Raw genomic sequence first — 22,324 nt, forward strand, 5'->3', positions numbered from 1 at the left:
TAATATAAAAAATGAAAGTAATATATGGAAGTTTATAGCAGTTATTATAAATATAAAAGGGTAAGTTTGAAATATAAAAATTATACAATGAGGTAATTATTACTTGTTTTGCCTTTATTAATAGTATAGATATCTATACAATTATAATAAAATTAAAATAAATTAGTAGTTACACCAATATTTTGTAATGTCATATTTTACAATTATTCATTAAAATATTATATTTTCATCGTATATTACTATCTATCTAAAATTAAATCAACCATTATTATTAATGGTAAATTATATATACATATATATATTATTTTTAAAATTTTAGTTTTTATATACATAACTTTTATTTATATCAATGTAAATCTATAATAATAAATTTATTAAAAAAAAAAGGTTGCACTTCCTTTCAAAAATTGTGTAAATAAGGTACCCAAAATAAGTGGTCTCATATTCTATTTTTTTTGTACCTAAAATTAAGGAAGTAACTGACATTGCCATCATTACAATTTTGGAGTTGGTACTCATATTACTCAAGAAACTCTCTTGACAACTAATATATATCTTGGATTAGTTGTTTATGAGTTGCACATCCATAGTTTTTAATGAATTATTATAAAATAATAATTGATCCAAATTCATTATAAAACTTAATAAAGAAGTTTCCACATGGATTATAATCTATTATAGATTTGGAAAATGATATATTATTCTATTATATCCTCATATCAACTCTCATACCCACAAGTTTTATTAGGTTGTACATCCAAAGTTTTTAATGAATTATTAAAAAAAAATTTATTGAAATTCATCATAAGGTTGTATATCCAAAGTTTCGTCCTGCATTCTAAATTTTGTGATATCAAGTGGATACACAAAGTTTGTATAAATTTATTAACTTGTGACTCTAATGATTATTAGTGTGTCATAATTATCTTTTTTGTAGGTCAAAGTTCTTCTTCTTAGAGTGATGAATGGAGAAAACAGAAGTTGTAGAATGTATGGAATATGAGTGATGCATTATAGAAAAGAATAAAAGAACATGTGGAAGTTTCTTCTAGTTATCATTGAGATGTCACAAAAAGGTAAAATTGGAATATAGAAATTATATGATGGTGGTTACTAACTAAAATTTAATGAAATTATACAGGTTTAATTACATGAATGTTCTTTAAGCATATTTTACAATTATACTCATAGTAAAGACAAAGTTTGAATATAGAAATTATACATGTTCAATTACCTTCACACCCCTTAGGTATGTTTTGTCATTATATAGTACTAATGTGCACAGACACTTCGCGTCTGCCGACAAATATTGTGTAATACTACATATTCAATTTTTATATATTTCATTTTTTGAATTAAAATGTATTTTTGTGTTCGGTGTACTTTATATTATATTTTTGTGTGTTTACGATAATGTTTAATATAGATTAATACTAATAAACATAAAATAACTATTCCATTATTAGAGAATGGAGGAGGTGGTTAACTGGTTATGAAGAGAGATACAATAAAAAATATAATAACTACTCATAAAGTATAATATATATTAATACTAATAAACATAAAATAACTACTCATAGAGTACTTTATGTTTCCTTATTTTAACTTTTATAACTTCTAATTTTTATATAAATTTCTATAATCTATCTATATTTATATATACTTCTATATTATTAAAACCAAAATAAATAATAATTACCACATAATTTTTATATTCTAAATTTATCCTTTGTAACATTTGTCATTAATAACTAATATAAAATTTCATATATTACTTCAGTTGTTTTCATTTAATATATCATAATCTTCCATACATTTTCTTATTTAAATTTTTATTCTTTACTGAGTTTTTATATATTACATTTTTTTATATTTAAATTGTTTTTCTTAAATAGTATAACATAAAGCTGATACATTATATACTAGAAAAAATATGAATGCAGGTCAATTGATACATAGTACCGGTTAACATACTAGTTATTATAAATGCTTACGCACCTGATCGGGTCATCCTATTATTTGACATTGACGGTTTGGTATTCAAATTCCAAATAAAATTATTTAATGCATTTATTCTTCAAATCGAACACACAATTTTAATTTTTTTATTTTATTTTTTCAGTTAGAAATATTTCTTAGTTCTTACTTCTTACCCACCCAATAACTCACCTGTACACAGTTTTAAAAAATTTCCTGTGTTATATATCCATAAACATTTTACTTTTGTTAGAAAGAGGAGAGGAACCAATTTTGCACTTTTGTTTCATGTTCCAGCTTGTGTTGAGAAAGATATTAGAAATTTCATAGTTGGAAATGTAATTATGAGGGTAATTGATGAGAAATAAGCATATTTATTTATAAATATTATTCATAAATGAGAAGTACATTTTGTCTAACAGTATGTATTATAACATGTAATTAGTTAGACCAAATATTTAATAATTATATTTTAAATTTAAATATATTTTTTTAAACAATTACACTTCATAATATATGGAGTTGCACATATTATTGGACAAAAGATATACTCCCAATAAATAAATGGATCACACGAAATGGGACTAAAATTGATTTGGATTAAAAAGAACCGACTCTACATCCAAGATTGAATTTAAAGAAGAAAAAAACAATAAATTTGTATCTTACTAACTACTCCTAATTATGTTTGTAATTTTAGAGATTAATATAAATGTTTAGTTCCTGATAACAAGTACTTGTTAGAAGGAATAATTATACATTTCAAAATAAATTATTTTCTTACTCAGACCCTGGAATACTTAGTCCTACAAAAAAAAAAAAAAGTCACCCACCAGTTAAAAGTGTATTGTTAAATCCATCGTCACCTGAAACACCCCCATATTAAAATCACAGGTATGACCTGCTAGTAATGCAACAATTTCACACTTCATCTAGTTGTAGTAACATACTATTGAAATACAAATAAGATAAGAATCATCATTGAATGCATAAATGGTCAATAATCAGAATCATCACATCATAAAGAGGCTATGCTTCAAATATAGTGAAAGAAAATCTGAAGGCATAATATGACTTCAAGTCATTGACAAATCAAGCTGCAATAATATTCTAAATCCAAGAATAAAGTATGCTTTATTTTGTAAGGAAGAGTTGAAGAAAATTTCCTTGTACCAATTTTCATTTTTTTGCAGCTATAAAAGTGGAGTTTTTGGAAGAACAAAATAAGCTTATGAGGAATTGTTGTCCCTAATGCCAAATTGTGGAAGATTAATGATATTAAATTATTAATATAAAAAATGAAAGTAATATATGGAAGTTTATAGCAGTTATTATAAATATAAAAGGGTAAGTTTGAAATATAAAAATTATACAATGAGGTAATTATTACTTGTTTTGCCTTTATTAATAGTATAGATATCTATACAATTATAATAAAATTAAAATAAATTAGTAGTTACACCAATATTTTGTAATGTCATATTTTACAATTATTCATTAAAATATTATATTTTCATCATATATTACTATCTATCTATCTATCTATAATAATAAATTTATTTATAAAAAAAGGTTGCACTTCCTTTCTAAAATTGTGTAAATAAAGTAACCAAAATAAGTGGTCCCATATTCTATTTTTCTGTACCCAAAATTAAGGAAGTAACTCACATTGTCATCATAGTAATTTTGGAGTTGGTACTCATATTACTCAAGAAACTCTCTTGACAACTAATATATATCTTGGATTAGTTGTTTATGAGGTTTCACATCCATAGTTTTTAATGAATTATTATAAAATAATAATTGATTCAAATTCATTATAAAACTTAACAAAGAAGTTTCCACATGCATTATAATTTATTATAGATATGGAAAATGATATATTCTTCTATTATATCCTCATATCAACACTCCTACCCACAAGTTTTATTAGGTTGTACATCCAAAGTTTTTATTGAATTATTAGAAAATAATAATTTATTCAAATTCATCATAAGGTTGTATATCCAAAGTTTCGTCCTACATTCTAAATTTTGTGATGTGAAGTGGATACACAGTTTGAATAAATTTATTAACTTGTGACTCTAATGATTATTAGTGTGTCATGGTTATTTTTTCGTATAGGTCAAAGTTCTTCTTCTTAGAGTGATGAAGGGAGAAAATAGAAGTTGGAGAATGTGTGGAATAGGAGTGATGTATCATAGAAAAGAATAAAAGAACATGTGGAACTTCTTCTAGTTATCATTGGGATGTCACAAAAAGATCAAATTGGAATATAGAAATTATATAATGGTGGTTAATTAATAAAATTGAATGAAATTATAGAGATTTAATTACATGAATGTCCTTTAAGCATAATTTTCATTTATATAATAGTAAAGACAAAGTTGAAATATAGAAATTATACATGTTCAATTACCTACACACCCCTTAGGCATGTTTTGTCATTATATATTATTATATACTAGCGTGTCGACCGGCACTCCGTGCCGGTCACCCGCATTCTTATTTTTTGATATAGTATGTATGATCTTCATATTATATTATTTAAGAAAAACAATTTAAATATAAAAGTGCAGTATATAAACTCAATAAAGAGTGAAGAATTAAGAAGATGATATGTGATAGCTGATATGATATACATAAAACTTATGTCAATTTCTCATTTTGTGCCTATTAGGTGAAGAAAGATAAAAGATAGAAATAAGAGAATGTGTGGAAGATTAATGATATTAAATTATTAATATAAAAAATGAAAGTAATATATGGAAGTTTATAGCAGTTATTATAAATATAAAAGGGTAAGTTTGAAATATAAAAATTATACAATGAGGTAATTATTACTTGTTTTGCCTTTATTAATAGTATAGATATCTATACAATTATAATAAAATTAAAATAAATTAGTAGTTACACCAATATTTTGTAATGTCATATTTTACAATTATTCATTAAAATATTATATTTTCATCGTATATTACTATCTATCTAAAATTAAATCAACCATTATTATTAATGGTAAATTATATATACATATATATATTATTTTTAAAATTTTAGTTTTTATATACATAACTTTTATTTATATCAATGTAAATCTATAATAATAAATTTATTAAAAAAAAAAGGTTGCACTTCCTTTCAAAAATTGTGTAAATAAGGTACCCAAAATAAGTGGTCTCATATTCTATTTTTTTTGTACCTAAAATTAAGGAAGTAACTGACATTGCCATCATTACAATTTTGGAGTTGGTACTCATATTACTCAAGAAACTCTCTTGACAACTAATATATATCTTGGATTAGTTGTTTATGAGTTGCACATCCATAGTTTTTAATGAATTATTATAAAATAATAATTGATCCAAATTCATTATAAAACTTAATAAAGAAGTTTCCACATGGATTATAATCTATTATAGATTTGGAAAATGATATATTATTCTATTATATCCTCATATCAACTCTCATACCCACAAGTTTTATTAGGTTGTACATCCAAAGTTTTTAATGAATTATTAAAAAAAAATTTATTGAAATTCATCATAAGGTTGTATATCCAAAGTTTCGTCCTGCATTCTAAATTTTGTGATATCAAGTGGATACACAAAGTTTGTATAAATTTATTAACTTGTGACTCTAATGATTATTAGTGTGTCATAATTATCTTTTTTGTAGGTCAAAGTTCTTCTTCTTAGAGTGATGAATGGAGAAAACAGAAGTTGTAGAATGTATGGAATATGAGTGATGCATTATAGAAAAGAATAAAAGAACATGTGGAAGTTTCTTCTAGTTATCATTGAGATGTCACAAAAAGGTAAAATTGGAATATAGAAATTATATGATGGTGGTTACTAACTAAAATTTAATGAAATTATACAGGTTTAATTACATGAATGTTCTTTAAGCATATTTTACAATTATACTCATAGTAAAGACAAAGTTTGAATATAGAAATTATACATGTTCAATTACCTTCACACCCCTTAGGTATGTTTTGTCATTATATAGTACTAATGTGCACAGACACTTCGCGTCTGCCGACAAATATTGTGTAATACTACATATTCAATTTTTATATATTTCATTTTTTGAATTAAAATGTATTTTTGTGTTCGGTGTACTTTATATTATATTTTTGTGTGTTTACGATAATGTTTAATATAGATTAATACTAATAAACATAAAATAACTATTCCATTATTAGAGAATGGAGGAGGTGGTTAACTGGTTATGAAGAGAGATACAATAAAAAATATAATAACTACTCATAAAGTATAATATATATTAATACTAATAAACATAAAATAACTACTCATAGAGTACTTTATGTTTCCTTATTTTAACTTTTATAACTTCTAATTTTTATATAAATTTCTATAATCTATCTATATTTATATATACTTCTATATTATTAAAACCAAAATAAATAATAATTACCACATAATTTTTATATTCTAAATTTATCCTTTGTAACATTTGTCATTAATAACTAATATAAAATTTCATATATTACTTCAGTTGTTTTCATTTAATATATCATAATCTTCCATACATTTTCTTATTTAAATTTTTATTCTTTACTGAGTTTTTATATATTACATTTTTTTATATTTAAATTGTTTTTCTTAAATAGTATAACATAAAGCTGATACATTATATACTAGAAAAAATATGAATGCAGGTCAATTGATACATAGTACCGGTTAACATACTAGTTATTATAAATGCTTACGCACCTGATCGGGTCATCCTATTATTTGACATTGACGGTTTGGTATTCAAATTCCAAATAAAATTATTTAATGCATTTATTCTTCAAATCGAACACACAATTTTAATTTTTTTATTTTATTTTTTCAGTTAGAAATATTTCTTAGTTCTTACTTCTTACCCACCCAATAACTCACCTGTACACAGTTTTAAAAAATTTCCTGTGTTATATATCCATAAACATTTTACTTTTGTTAGAAAGAGGAGAGGAACCAATTTTGCACTTTTGTTTCATGTTCCAGCTTGTGTTGAGAAAGATATTAGAAATTTCATAGTTGGAAATGTAATTATGAGGGTAATTGATGAGAAATAAGCATATTTATTTATAAATATTATTCATAAATGAGAAGTACATTTTGTCTAACAGTATGTATTATAACATGTAATTAGTTAGACCAAATATTTAATAATTATATTTTAAATTTAAATATATTTTTTTAAACAATTACACTTCATAATATATGGAGTTGCACATATTATTGGACAAAAGATATACTCCCAATAAATAAATGGATCACACGAAATGGGACTAAAATTGATTTGGATTAAAAAGAACCGACTCTACATCCAAGATTGAATTTAAAGAAGAAAAAAACAATAAATTTGTATCTTACTAACTACTCCTAATTATGTTTGTAATTTTAGAGATTAATATAAATGTTTAGTTCCTGATAACAAGTACTTGTTAGAAGGAATAATTATACATTTCAAAATAAATTATTTTCTTACTCAGACCCTGGAATACTTAGTCCTACAAAAAAAAAAAAAAGTCACCCACCAGTTAAAAGTGTATTGTTAAATCCATCGTCACCTGAAACACCCCCATATTAAAATCACAGGTATGACCTGCTAGTAATGCAACAATTTCACACTTCATCTAGTTGTAGTAACATACTATTGAAATACAAATAAGATAAGAATCATCATTGAATGCATAAATGGTCAATAATCAGAATCATCACATCATAAAGAGGCTATGCTTCAAATATAGTGAAAGAAAATCTGAAGGCATAATATGACTTCAAGTCATTGACAAATCAAGCTGCAATAATATTCTAAATCCAAGAATAAAGTATGCTTTATTTTGTAAGGAAGAGTTGAAGAAAATTTCCTTGTACCAATTTTCATTTTTTTGCAGCTATAAAAGTGGAGTTTTTGGAAGAACAAAATAAGCTTATGAGGAATTGTTGTCCCTAATGCCAAATGAAGCTTTGAACTTATTGGTAAGAATTGGCAGCATCTTGATGCTGTCTTCGATTGACTGATCAGCACAGGAAAGCAAATCATTCACAGCCCCAGTTTTCTGTTGGAGCTTAGCTGACTGATATTTGTCCTGACAGACCATCAGAGATCTGTTCAACCTCTCCTGCATCATGTCGAAAACAGCATCAGATGAAAGCGGAAAGTATTAAATGTCGAATATTTCTAGGAAGTAGAACATGGAGAGGGAAAGGATCCTCTCAATTTGAAGGGGGAAAAAACTCGAGGCTGTCAGTTTTTATGATCTAACCATTCACTTAACTCAATCATATACTCAATAGTCAAAATCTTGTGAAACTTTTCAAAAAATTGAGACGATCCATTATCGTAATATATGACATGAATGTCAGATGATGAATTAGTACAAAATGTACAAGTAATTGGGACACAATCGATTAGCAGAGCAAATGACCAAAGCATCTCTAACCTGCCTAGTAAACCTTTACCGGCATTCAGATGTCTTGCCATAAACAAATCATTTAAGATTTATAGGACCAGCCTATAGATGTTTGGCATATGTAAAAGAATTCCATTCCTTCTTTAAGGCAAACCTCGGCTTCAAATCCTAGAAATATCCTCTTCGCTTATAGGGTAAGGCTACATACATCTACCCTCCCCGAACCCTACTAGGTGGAAGCCTCGTGCATTTGGTCATCCTTTTTTAGACAAAAGTAGAGTTGTCATTCACGGAAAAATGTAAACAGAAAAGTCCTTATAGCAAATTAACAACTAAAAGTATTGATTTTCCTATATTATGGTCAGTGGCAGATAGTTGCCCAATGCTTTGAAGGGGTGGGAGCTTGAACCCTTTTGGCTGAAGCACAAAATGAATACAATAATTATTACGTCATTAACTATCTCCATTTTAAATAAGCAGCTGAAAACTTTTATGAAGTTAATTTCAATCTGAGTACTAGATAATTATGGGCAAATACCATATTCCTACCCCAAGAAAGCTACCTTAGAACAAAACAAATCTAAAGCAAGAGTACTAGGCCATAATTCACCTTAAAAAATGATAACATGCGGGTTTAAGATTGAAATATGATATAATCACCCTCTGAGTCACAACAGAAAACTAGTTGAAGCACAACTCAGAGACATGTATATAAGGCATTGCAAAAACTTTTTTTATAAAACACCATACCCATATCATTGAAGGAGATGGAAAATCTTACTCACAATTTTGGGGAATATGGAAATATTTGGAGAAAGGAAATAGAAATATTTTCAAGGTTGCATAGCTATCTGTTACTGTCTGTATGTATGAAACAGTTTTCATTGGTAGTTTTTATAATACTCTTATATCCTAAATAGTAATACATAAATCATAGATGTGTCTCAACCTGCCACTTGGACCACTTACCCTCTAAAATGCACTATACACTTTGGGTGATCTAAATCCCTTTCAAGCTTTATCGTAAATTATGTAATGAGTCTTTTTCGGAGGATGTCCCCTGTCTACCAATAATATCGTTTTACTGATTTTGAGCAGCAACAAAACTTTTAAATTTCACAAATCTCAAAAACAACCCTAGTTCCAGTCTGCATGAAGAATGCAAAGATTCAAAGGCTTCAGCAGAATATTGTGGACAGCATCGGCCCTGACTTTATCACTTTTATGCACCATTATGATAGATCCCAACCATTACACTCAAACAATATAGCACTGCACAATTTTGCTTTTCACTTTAATACTACACTGATTTTATAATTGAATAATTGATGAACATGGTATGCAGATATTCTATCCTACTAAATAAGATTCCTAAATTTGCTGTAAAGCATAAGGAAATGCATAAACTCCAATCAACCAAAAACTGATTTCATCATAAATAATTCTCTGACCAAGAAGCACATGTGATGTCATAAGGTTTCCAATTCTCCTCAACGTAAAACTGAAGAGTAGTTATTATAACAAAATTAAGATAGAATGCGATTCAAAAAAGGTCATGTGCAACAGCTATACCAAAAGGATGCAACAGAAATTAGATTGTATTCAATATCCATGTTTAATGAACAAACGAACATAAATGAAGAACCCAACTTAGTCATTTCGAATGAAATTACTGACGATTTTGGTAAATGTTGGTGTGACATGTCAAGTTTCAAGTAGTGTTTACTGAGTATTGGCTATTATTAGAAGTTTTTGTCAGCACTAGTGGAGGTAGGTTCTGTCTGTATAGCAGAGTGTAGCTTATGCAATTACTGAATATATTTGGTTAAATAAGAATTTTTATGCTCATTCATGTCCTGTCTTATTGCTCTTATAGCTGTTATGGGATAGCATTGTTTGTGACTACTTTTCGAAGCTTATATTTGATTTGATGGAAAGAAAAGGAATGTTCAATTGGTATTCCAACTGAGAAAGGTTTTCTGAATTGCCTGAACAGTTATTGTAAATAAATAGAGGAGATAATGACTTAAAGAAGAGATGTCCTCCCTAAAACAAAGAGATAATGCATAAGGTATAATTAGTATACAAAGCATCTAAATAAGATATACTTCCGTACACAAGAGATGCTATAGCATTCAACAATTCCTATGTTTGTTTGATGTGGAATATGGATAGGAATTGAATGGTGACTTCTTCGTTTCATTTCCATTTTTTTGTATGATTTAATTGTTTTAAAAATGCAATAAAAATATTATATTTTTGGGTAGGCCTCATTTGGGCCAATCAGTTATTTGGGATTAAAAATATAGCAAACTTGCCCAAAGCAGCTGGATGCAGCATCCTACCCACTAAGGCCTTGCAAAAAATAGCTTCGGCCCGTCAGCTGGACTGAGGCAATTGGGCCACATCATGCAGTTCAACCAAACTTTCAAAGTTAACTTCACTTAAAATGCTAACAACTCCGGGTGTCTAATCAAAAGGGGGATTTCAGTCCACTAGGGTGGAGTTTACCTGAAACTGTGCCATCTCATGATCAAATGTCTGCTGCACATTAGAAAGTGGAATACTGCAATTTTCAACGCAGTTGGTTATCTCTTCCTGCCTTCTGCTTCTATCAAAGCACTCGTATGCACATCTAAAATAGGCTTTCTGCAATTATTCAATCAAACAATCAGCTATATGGAATTGGAATTTGCTTCTTCAAGAAAAGAGCTTGCCAAATTTCCATTTGTATGCAAAAGTAATAAAGGTCTACAACAAATCCAATTGGTGGAAAATAAAATAGAGGACTTTGAGAAAAGAAACTCAACCTTTAAAACCAAGAAATATAAAAACCACATAATATTTTGCATTTATGTCTTACAGGAACAAAGAATATCCTTGGCAGTTAACACAATCATTTGGGCTAAAACAAGAAATGAAGAAATAAGACAAGACAAAAAACCAAAAAGCCAAATAGGAAAAAGTATATCAATAGTCCCAATTCATATTTCTAGTCACCAAGCCATAAAGCCATTCAATCTTTCCTCAAAGGAAAGGTAAAGTACTGGCATTAAAAGTCAAAGGAACAATTGAAGTACTTAAGAAAGAAATGGACATGAAAGAACCTGGAGAGTAAAATTGACATGGTCTTGGATGGGGGCAAGATGAGTTTGAGCAGCTACATTTACTTCATCTAGTTTCTGCTTCAGTCTCTGGGAAGCAATCTGCTCTTCAGTTGCAGCAAAATGATCCATCTGGTACTCACTGTCAACAACGGGGTCAGCAGCCTTAGTTTTGATGATAAAAAATCCATTTGATCCGGTTTATTTTCTTCTTAAATAAGGTATACACTACAACAACCAAGTCTTTATCCCACTAGGTGGAGTCGGCAAATGAGCTATACACTATAGGAGGCTATACACTATAGGAGTTATTTAGTAGATGTTATGATATTCAAACAGGTACACCATACAACGATGTTGACCTTTACATTGTAATTTTTAGCGAACCTTGCATATTAGTAATAAGTAAATCAGTGGGTTGAGGAAATTACAAGATATAATGAGAAAATAACCAACCATATAACCTTTATAGAATGAGAATAGCAACAGCTAAGCAAAGGAAGACAGTGTTGACAGGGTTAAGAATACCAAAATAAACAAGAATCTGTATTTCAAACTTCCATGATATTTAACCCACCAGACCTACAAATCTAATATTATTTTCCTTATTTCCCCCTCTAATGTCTCCATAATCATTCTTTTGTTCTTGTGTCACAGTATTTATTATTTTTCTTTCATCTCCTAAGCATAAATTTCAACACATAGCCATGACTAGTACCATTTCAAAGGATAAAGCACTCTACCAACAAAACCACTGGCACTATAGAACATTACATGCAAATAAAACTACATTTCAATATTATAGCAAATAGCTACTAATAAAGAATAGTCATCAAGAACACACATTATAAGGTTTTTAACTCTAGGATAATATCTTATCTTGAAAAATACATATATAATAAATATTTTGATCTGGAAAAAAAACTACAAAGAAAACCATTAAAAGCAATTCCATGAAATACGAACAAAGAGTTGGTCTAGTAGCGTAAGGGTCTGGTAGATCCCTAGAAAGACCTGACACGTAAAAGGTTCGATTCCTGAGAGGGACAACCACTCACCCCAAAAGGGATTAGTTCCTTACCCATAGAATGAAGGAATACCCTTGGTAGTACAAAAAAAGAAGCAATTCCATGAAATGGATTTGGCTCCTCTAAAACGAGGGATGCACTTAAGAGCATAAAGTGCAGAATTATAAACTGTTTATCCAAAAATTAATGGTTGAGAGTAAACAACTTCATAATTCGTAATACTGTTTTAACTTGCACTCCGTAAACATGGCCACAATTATCGGCTATTGTGATAAACACATCGCATCGCGACTGCAAATTAAAACACTGATAATAGATGTGCATATAAGGTATGTGATATGAACCATTGATTTACCAACCAATGAATAGATTTGCGCTTTATGTTCTATAAAAGGAGTCAAATCCCCATTGAACATGTTTATTTTACTTTCTGCAACTTCAAAATTACATTTTTTTCTTCAGTAACATAGCATCAAAAAATAATGAAGGAAAAGGCAGAAATGAAATAAGAAAAGTATGAATTGAGTCACCTGCGAATGCGTGATAGGTAGCTATTCAAAACTCAGCTGCGGTTTCTTCTTTCTCTCACGATACTTACCTATATGAAAAAGAAACAGGGTTTAAGGGTTTAAAACTTTTTATTTTACATTTATAAATATATATTTTTGGTCTCTCATCTCTTTGATTAAAGAATAACACTTTTCGAGACGTATAGTTGTCTCTCTAACAAGTATTAAGTATCGCAACTGTTTTTTCCGGAAATTTAAATATTTGATATTTTGGTCGCATCGGACATCATTACACCAACAATTTATTTGGTCAAAACAAATATAAATATATAAGTATTAAGTTTTTTTATATATATTATTCATCTATTATTTCTATTAAAATCATTACTTATTAAATCATGAGAAAAAATGTATCTCCTAATAGATTTTTAAAAGAGAAAAAATATATTTACATTATTATATGATTCATCGTTCATGTTTAATGATGATTGACTCTTTAAAAAATTATTACAAATAAATAATGGATAATATGTTGAGTGTTATAAATATTTATATAACAATACATGAATAATCTTTTTACAATGTGATTGTATTGTCATCTTCGTAATAATATAACATAATATACTGATTGTTCATAAATTTTTGTTATAAATATTGCATACTTTTTTTATTCATTTTCACTGTACCTAACAACTAGAAAAGAGGTATCTATGTACACGTTAAAATAATAATTTAAAATAACAAAGAATTTAATGATTACTAAGAAAAAAGGGAGGAAATAAATGTAGAATTCAAAAAACTGTTTAGCTAGAAAATTCAAATATATACCACACCCATATGTTAGCTTATATCTTCAAAATTCAAATATTAATATGTTATTAGGAATAAGGATATAAAAGTTCAATTTGGTTTTTGTTATATTTCAATGACCAAATCAAACATAAATACATGATTCGGTTCAACTCAATTAATCATAAAATTAATTATATGAACTGAACCGAACTGAAACGCTCTTGAATGATTCAGTTTGATTCCACGTTTTTCCTATTATTTTTTATAAAAGTTCTTGCATCAACTGAAAATTCAAAATATATTACAACAAACATTGTTTGTTCATAAAACGAAAAAATACTACTACTATTGAAAAAAAGAAAGTTATTAATTCAAAGGGAAAGAATAAGAGTTACTTTTTAATTATTTCAATGGAACAGATACAAATACAATGCATTAAACAAAGAAAAAATTGGGACATTGTGAGATAGATTGTATGGTAGAAATATGTCAAAAATTATTAATTAAAAAAATTGTAACTCATAATTGTTTGTTACATATATAATAATTATATAATTTATGGAGAATAAAATAAACTATTATATATATAATAATATAATTCAAATTACTAACATATATATTTATTAGTAACATATATAACAATATAATTCACGATTACTAACATATATATCACTTAATAAAACATATAAAAGTAAATTACACTCAAATCCTCTAAGTTTTAGTGAAATTATACAAATTACCTATCCATTTTTTACACATACAAAAAACCTCTGATTTTTACACATATATTATACTAAATACCCTTCATGAGAAACATGTGTGATCTTTTAAACAAAAAATGATGATAAATCTAATTAAATTAAACAAAATATGATATATTATAGAGACAAGTCAAAATAATAAACGAAACACAAAATGCATTAATAATTTTAATGAGATATTGTTTAAATCACTCTTATAATATATTATAATGAATAAAAATAATGAAAATATATTGATTTGTACAATATTGGTATTTGTTTCCATAATATACGATATTTTGTTTAATTTAATTACATTATCACATTTTTTGTTTAAAATATCACACTTATTTCTCATACATTGGTAATCAATATAATGTATGTATAAAAATTAGCAGTTTTTTGTAGGTTTAAAAAATGGAGGGATAGTTTATATAATTTCACTAAAATTTGAGGGTATCAATGTGATTTACTCAATATATAATGATAGTTACATATATAGTCTTACAATTCACAATTAGTAACACATATAACAATATATGTATAACAAAATATGGTATATGTTAATTTCAAACTCAATACTACAAAAATTAGAAAATATACTCTAAATCATTAACACTCTCGTAGACAATTTAGTAAGTAAAAATTACAATAAAACATAATTCTCTAATATCTACTTTTTTTTTTAATATGTAGTTTGGTTCGGTTCCAACGTTTCTTAAATTTCTAAATCACAAACCGAACATAATGGTTCCTTAAAAAATAATTGAACTGAACCGCAAAACAGAATTCAACTACATCTTGCAGCTTGGTTCAGTTTCTCAATTTAAATCGAAACCACTTACACCCTAATTAAAAAAATCACATATTGTACAAACATTTATACATATATTTAATAAATAGTTTAATTTTATATTCTTTGTACAAATACGGGATCATAAAAAGAATTCTAACTATTTACTATCATTGCAAATGAATTATAAAACAAATTAGTTCAACATTATAAATCATCAACTATAAATATTATAAATGAAATAAATTATGTAGAGAACTATGTATTCCTCGTACTTTTGGTTTATCAATGTGAAAAATAAATTTACTCATCTTTAAATTCCTCATTTTTTATATTCTTATTCATTATTTTTATCACGTAAAATTATCCATATAGATTAAGAAATTATTAAATAAATATTAAATTTTGATATAATTTGAATAAAATAATTATATTTAATGTACATTGAAAAATAAATTTGAAAGAGATATAAGAGTGAAAATAGAAAATAATAATAATAATATATTTAGAAAGTAAAGTATAAACATATATTGTGTTTATTAAAGTAGAGAAGATTTAGAATAATTTCAACAATAAAAATAAAACAATATTAAACAAACCTCACAGTAGAAAAGACAAACTCAGAAAGATTTGGATTACCAAGACTGCAGCAGGCCCATACCTTGTCGTTGACTGGTGCAAGCAAGACTTTTCTGTTTTCTGAGAGAGGAAATTGTCACATAGATATATAAAAAATATTATATATATTTAATTATATTTATAGGTAAAAATTATTTTACTTATACATCAACTGTCTAAAGATTTATATTCATTCAACATATTTTTACTATTAATTTATATTATTTTATTTAAAAATAGTAATGATTGAAAATTATTGATAAACAATGCAATAAAATTGTAAAAAATTCTCACATCGACGCATATTTCTCCTATTTACGTATTAATTAAATAAAAATATCAGACACTGATTTGACATGAGTTTTATACATTGTCATGATATTATTCATCGTTTATATTGTATTATAATTAACTCTTAGAAAAAATAATATAAATAAATATCAGATAATATAGTGGTTATGTATAAATATTTACACTGATAATGTTAATATAATAAAATATTATAAAAAATTCCCTTAATTGTTAACGTTTTAGAAATGTTTTTCGCAAGCTCATATAGATATGAGAAAAATAAAAGGAAATGAGAGAGGAAGTGAAATATGTGATCAGGTAGAGAGATAAAGATAGATGGCAAATTAAAATGTAAAAGGTTAGATGGGAATTTTTTTTATGCAGAATATCAGTTGTTAATTGTCTTCAACAATAAACAATACCGCAATGTCTATTTTATGGAGCAAAACGTTTTAAGATGGAGAAAAGAAACTATGCAGATTTTGCATAATTGACTATTCATTTTAAATTATTATTGATCCCTAAATAAAATAAAAGTAATAAAAATAAATAACAAGTAATACACTAACTATATATAAATCATAACATTATTAGTGTATAAATATTATGATCTTAAAACTCACGTATATTGATAATAATGTTTTTATTAACAGTGACATAAATTAGTGTGATCCAAGGAAGTGAACCAACTAAAATAAGATTGTACACAACAACAAAACATTTCTAGGTAAGTATAGAATAAGTAAATAAGATAAATGTTCCTAATCTTATATAAAATAGTCGATCAGCAAACCTTATGAACTTTAAATGACAAAATTCCTTTTAAAGCAAACCTTATGAATTTGAAGACATAGGATACCTCTCGGAAAGATAACTGTAATCTTTAATATAAATATTAATAAGTTAAAAAAAAAGAATTTCTTTAAAAAATACTCACAAGAAGGTTTAAAATAAATATAATTATATTGACTATAAATCTTCTAGCATATTGTATGATCCAAATGTATAACTGTTTAAGAACACTGGTGAAGGTATACAACAAAATGAGTATATTAGCATCATTTACAATATTAGTATATCACTGATTGTAGTAGACCCGACATTGCCTATGTTATGAGATTATTGTGCATGTTTAGCAGTAGACTAGTATGAAGCATTGACACACTATAACAATGGTCATGAGGTACTTTAAGAAAACGATGAACCTTGTATTACATTGCTAAAGGTTTCTTATTGTACTAGAAGGATTCATCGATGTTGATTTGAACACTCTTTCATATGATTCTAAAGAAATCAGAAGCTATATATAACATAAATGGTTGGGTTATTTATTAGAAGTCAAAGAAACTGACTATTTTGGCTTAGTCCACTATGGAAGTTGAGATGATAGCACTAACAACAACCAATGAATAAGTAAGTTGATCGAGAAGCTTGCTTATAAAGATTTCCTTATAGGAAAAGCCAATACCAATTGTGTTGATTCATTGTTATAGTGTTGCAACTATACCAAGGACTACATCGGCACCTTGGATAGGTAAAAGGTAGAAGGGAATGTGAAATATTTGTTGTTGTAGACTGATGGGGGTCTCCTTGCATAATCATGTGCAGTAAATTTGTTCTCCATTGCCCACCATTACTGGAAACTTGGGTGTAGGAGAAATTGGCAGCTGTAAAAAATGAGCGATGCGTGGTTGCATCATGTTGTGGGAACTACCTGTATCCACCAGAACTATCACCTTGTGTCCATAAATGAAGCCTTGAAACTTAAGTGTCTTCGGGGACGGATTACCCTGTAAGGCTTGGTCGGCTATGTGAAAATGAATGACATCATCTTGCCATGTTTCACCAATCCCAATTGGAGGCTCTTGAACATAATTCTCCTCCAAAATCACACCATCACCAACTTCATCAATCAATAATAATAAAAACTGTTTGGGGCGACAACGATGACCAAAAATATATTTCTCATCACAACTGTAACACAGCCCTTGAGCGCGACGCTCTTGCATTTGGGCAGCTGTCAAACGTTTAATTGGAAGTGATGGTGAAACAGATGGGACCACACCCATAGTAGGTCCAGCAGTCTGAAAATTCCCAGTGCGATTAAAACGCTCATTTGCCATTTTAGTTGCAGCTATCTTGCTCTCCACCAACTTTGCTAACCCAATTGCATGAGTAACAGAGAAAGGCTGTTGAACAGCTAGCTCTCGTCCAATTTCGGGGTTCAAGCCCGACATAAAACAATTTAAAATCATTTCCGATGTTAAACCCACAACCTGATTGGAAAGGCGTTCAAAACGTGTTTGATAATCTGTCACTGAACTAGTCTGGCGTAATTTGAACAATTCTGCTTGCGGATTTGCAAATGAGGAAGGCCCGAAACGAGTTGCTAGGGCCTTAGTAAACCCTTCCCAACACGTAAGTTGGTTACTCTAGAACATCCATTTATACCAGCTTAAGGCATTTCCCTTCATGGAAAAAGCAACTAACTCCAAACGTTGTAACAGAGCCACTTGATAAAGATTAAAATATTGTTCTGCTTGGAACAACCAATCAAGAGGCTCAGATCCATCGAACGATGGTAACTGTAACTTAGGGGGCTTAATGTTACCTGGAGGAGGAAACAGTGAGGTCCCATAGGTGGGAGAGGGCGGAGGTCGTGGTGGAGCTCCATAAGGAGGCTGTGGTGGAACGTGGTTGGGAGATGGAGTCAGACAAGTCAGTTTCTCCACAAGTCCCGTTAATACCGTTTCCAAACGAGCTTCCATTGATGACTGTAATAGATCTTGACGATCGGATAAACGAGTTGAATTTTTTAAGAGAATAGAGGAAAAAGAAATGTTTAAGAGCCATAAAATATAGACTCTCAAATTTTCATTTTCCTTCAAAATTCAAGTAGCAAAAAACACTTTAAGATATAAACAAATGGTGAAAAAGTATATTTTCCCCCTCTTTCCTTCCTCATTTCTGACCAAAGATAGTGTGAAAATTACAAACTAATTAGTAAAATTCAACTATATATAGTTGATAGATCTTCTAGATAGGTCCAAATTGTAATAATCACGAGTGACTTGTTGGTCCGGATCTTGCCAAAAAAAAAACATTATATTTTTTATCATTATTTTCTTTGAACTTCGAAGCATGCATAGGGGGAAGAGAGAGAATGAGGTCTTGTTTGTCACGTGGCTGGAGTCATCGCCAGATCATGTGAGAAAGCAACTTTTTTTTAAGTAAAAAAAGCTAATTTGAATTACTTTATTGTTTCTGTAATTTGCCAAAAAAGCAATTATTGTCAATGTGAAAGCTTTTATCTATTTTCTTGTGGTTAAGTGGGAAAGCTAATTTGAATTACTGTCTGCTGTATGGGGTCTATTTTGATTAACAAAATCTATTTTATATCATGTCGGTCTGAAGAATAGAGTACTTTTAGAAAGAAGAAAAATTAACTATTAAAGCTGGCTCTAGCTTTTTTATAGGACAACTATCTTTTGCCACTAAATGGTAAAGGCAAAATTTTATAATTTTTCTTTTGTGTTTTTGTTATAACCAATTGTATTCCTTTATCATATAGATAATTATTTATTTCAAGAAACATCACTCATATTATTTACTATATTTTATAATTTTTTACATATTATTTTCCAATTGGTACGAATGTTAATTTAGTAAGAAAACCCTTTCTTTAAAGGGTCGTAATTTAATTAATTAATAAAGTCATTTGAAATGATCTTAATCCATCAAAATAATTAAACCAAACTTATTCGTGAGCCTAAATGTCGATTGGTTCAAGTAATATAACATACATTTATTTTGTCTTGCATGCCAAAATAAAAATTATGTCGAACATTTAAAAATGGTTTATATATCCAACATTTAGAAGATATAAGTTATTCTTTTAGAAAATAAAAATAAAAGATGGACGGTTGTGTTGTGTGAATGGCACAGTGTCACATGCGCAAGACAAAGATGTGTTATGTAGGAGACAACTTCTCCTATCGGCAAAATTATGTTACTACATGTATCATAAGTTTATTATTAATTAAAAAATATTTTTAAATTAAAAAATTAATAATTAATTAGTTTTTTTTTTGACCAATTATAACTAATTATACATACTATAAGACAATTTATATGACAATAGATATATACTGATTACTTAGCACCCCTTATCTCATTCCTTGATTGGTGAATGTTAATGATATCTCCCCAAAATAATCTAATAATTTATTAGATTTTTGTTAAATGGAACCCACAAAGAGTTAGACATAAGATATGCCTAATGAGAAATTATGGGTAAAGTAAATCTTGTCACTCCTTGATTAATTAATTATTGTATGGAACCCACCATTCAATAGTCTAATAGTGTAAAATCTTACTAAATTCATAGATAGGTAAATAATCAAATATTCGATTCGTGTAAAAGTGATATTTATTGAGAAAGATGACCACATAAAATAAGAAATAATATTAGTCATATCATCATTATTCCTCAACCAATATGCTCTCTATAAAGTGGATCCAATTCATTGCAAAGTCACAAACCAAATAACTTCTCTCTACCAAATCTCAATCCCACAACACAAACATGGCAAGAGTTTTCTCTACTCTCATGTTTCTCTCTATCATATGTATTGCAGTTAAAGCCAACTATACACCTTCTCCACCCTCCAATTTCATCAAATCCTCATGCAGTATCACTACATACCCAACACTTTGTGTTCAATCACTTTCCCTCTATGCCACCACCATCCAAAAAGACCCTCACCAATTGGTCCAAACAGCCTTATCAGTAAGCTTCAACAAAACTCAATCCACAAAATCATTTGTGACAAAGTGCCTCAAATTTAAGGGTCTAAAGGCTAGAGAATATGCTGCTTTACATGATTGTGTTGAAGAAATTAGTGACAGTGTAGATAGGCTAAGTAGATCAATCAAGGAACTCAAGCTGTGCAAGGTTAAAGGTGAAGATTTTAGATGGCATATAAGCAATGTTGAAACATGGGTAAGTTCTGCTTTGACTGATGAAAGCACTTGTGGTGATGGGTTTTCAGGAAATGCACTTAATGGGAAAATTAAGGGTTCTATTAGAGCTAGAATGGTTAATGTTGCTCAGGTTACTAGTAATGCTCTTTCACTTATTAACCACTATGCTGAAAAGCACTAGGGAAAAAGCTATATTGAAAGTTTTTGGTTTGAGTTTGTTTTAGGAAACCATTTGAATATGGTTTTTTTACTTATGTGTTGTGTGATATATGATATAATTAAATCAATGTTATAAATGGATCTGTGTTTATTTTCTATTATGCTTTAGCCATTTTCTTGTTATTACTCATCATGACTTCTAGATCTAAGAAAGTAAATGTTCTGCCCAGCCCTAAGTGTAGAGTGGGTTATATGAATGAATATCATTTTTCCTTATTCTTGTTTCACTTTCTGTAATACACCAATAATAAAAAAAAATGTTACTTAATTAATATAAAAAGTCATAAAAATATAAATTAATATTTTTAAAGAGAGGATCTATTTACTCCAAGAGTAAATTTAAAAAACTTTCTTCATATATTAACTATTAATTATAGGGAAATCGAATGGTTTAGATCTACTCGCTAATCCAAGCTATTAGATTTCTCTGAAATTGATGGCTAGAATGATGAGTAAGTATTTCAAACTTACATTTGAAGCAAGTGAATTTTCTCTCACATTTTTATATTATTTTGTAAAGTTTAAAAAGACAAACTTATTTGGAACATGAGATTTTATTTGGTTATATCTGTGGTAAAAAATTCAAAGGAAATTACACCAACGCTCGTCGAGATTTAATAATGAGATAAACTACTTTTTAACTTACATTAATCATAACTGATTTATTTAAATACATTATATTGAGCACCCTAATAAAAATGTGAGTATAATTACAATGACCGTTTTTAGGGAGGATTTATGTAATGTTTCAAATATGAAATATGCGGAGTGTAATTAAACTAAAACTTATTGTGAGTGTAATTTACTCAAAAGAAATTATAGATGGGAACATATATTACA

At 28.1% G+C, this 22,324-nt stretch overlaps 2 protein-coding genes across 3 annotated transcripts; one reads left to right on the forward strand and one right to left on the reverse strand.

Moving 5' to 3' along the window:
* Positions 7,654–13,178, reverse strand: LOC109330146 (protein FAM136A-like). 2 transcript variants are annotated; one of them, XM_019564194.1, is made up of 4 exons: positions 13,070–13,178; positions 11,515–11,653; positions 10,919–11,056; positions 7,654–8,116 (listed from the first exon to the last, which is right to left on the reverse strand). In XM_019564194.1, the coding sequence occupies exons 2-4, from the start codon at positions 11,641–11,643 to the stop codon at positions 7,925–7,927; spliced, it is 459 nt and encodes a 152-aa protein (XP_019419739.1). In that variant the 5' UTR covers positions 11,644–11,653; positions 13,070–13,178; the 3' UTR covers positions 7,654–7,924. The 2 variants fall into 2 exon arrangements, with proteins under 2 accessions (XP_019419739.1, XP_019419740.1); XM_019564195.1 differs by having other exon boundaries at positions 11,515–11,648; positions 13,080–13,150.
* LOC109330145 (21 kDa protein-like) lies at positions 20,806–21,559 on the forward strand. The gene has a single exon (XM_019564193.1). It carries the CDS (start codon positions 20,868–20,870, stop codon positions 21,444–21,446), a length of 579 nt encoding a protein of 192 aa, XP_019419738.1. The 5' UTR covers positions 20,806–20,867; the 3' UTR covers positions 21,447–21,559.

Source organism: Lupinus angustifolius, chromosome LG16, assembly GCF_001865875.1.
Source record: "Lupinus angustifolius cultivar Tanjil chromosome LG16, LupAngTanjil_v1.0, whole genome shotgun sequence".
In the NCBI taxonomy this organism is placed as follows: domain Eukaryota; kingdom Viridiplantae; phylum Streptophyta; class Magnoliopsida; order Fabales; family Fabaceae; genus Lupinus; species Lupinus angustifolius.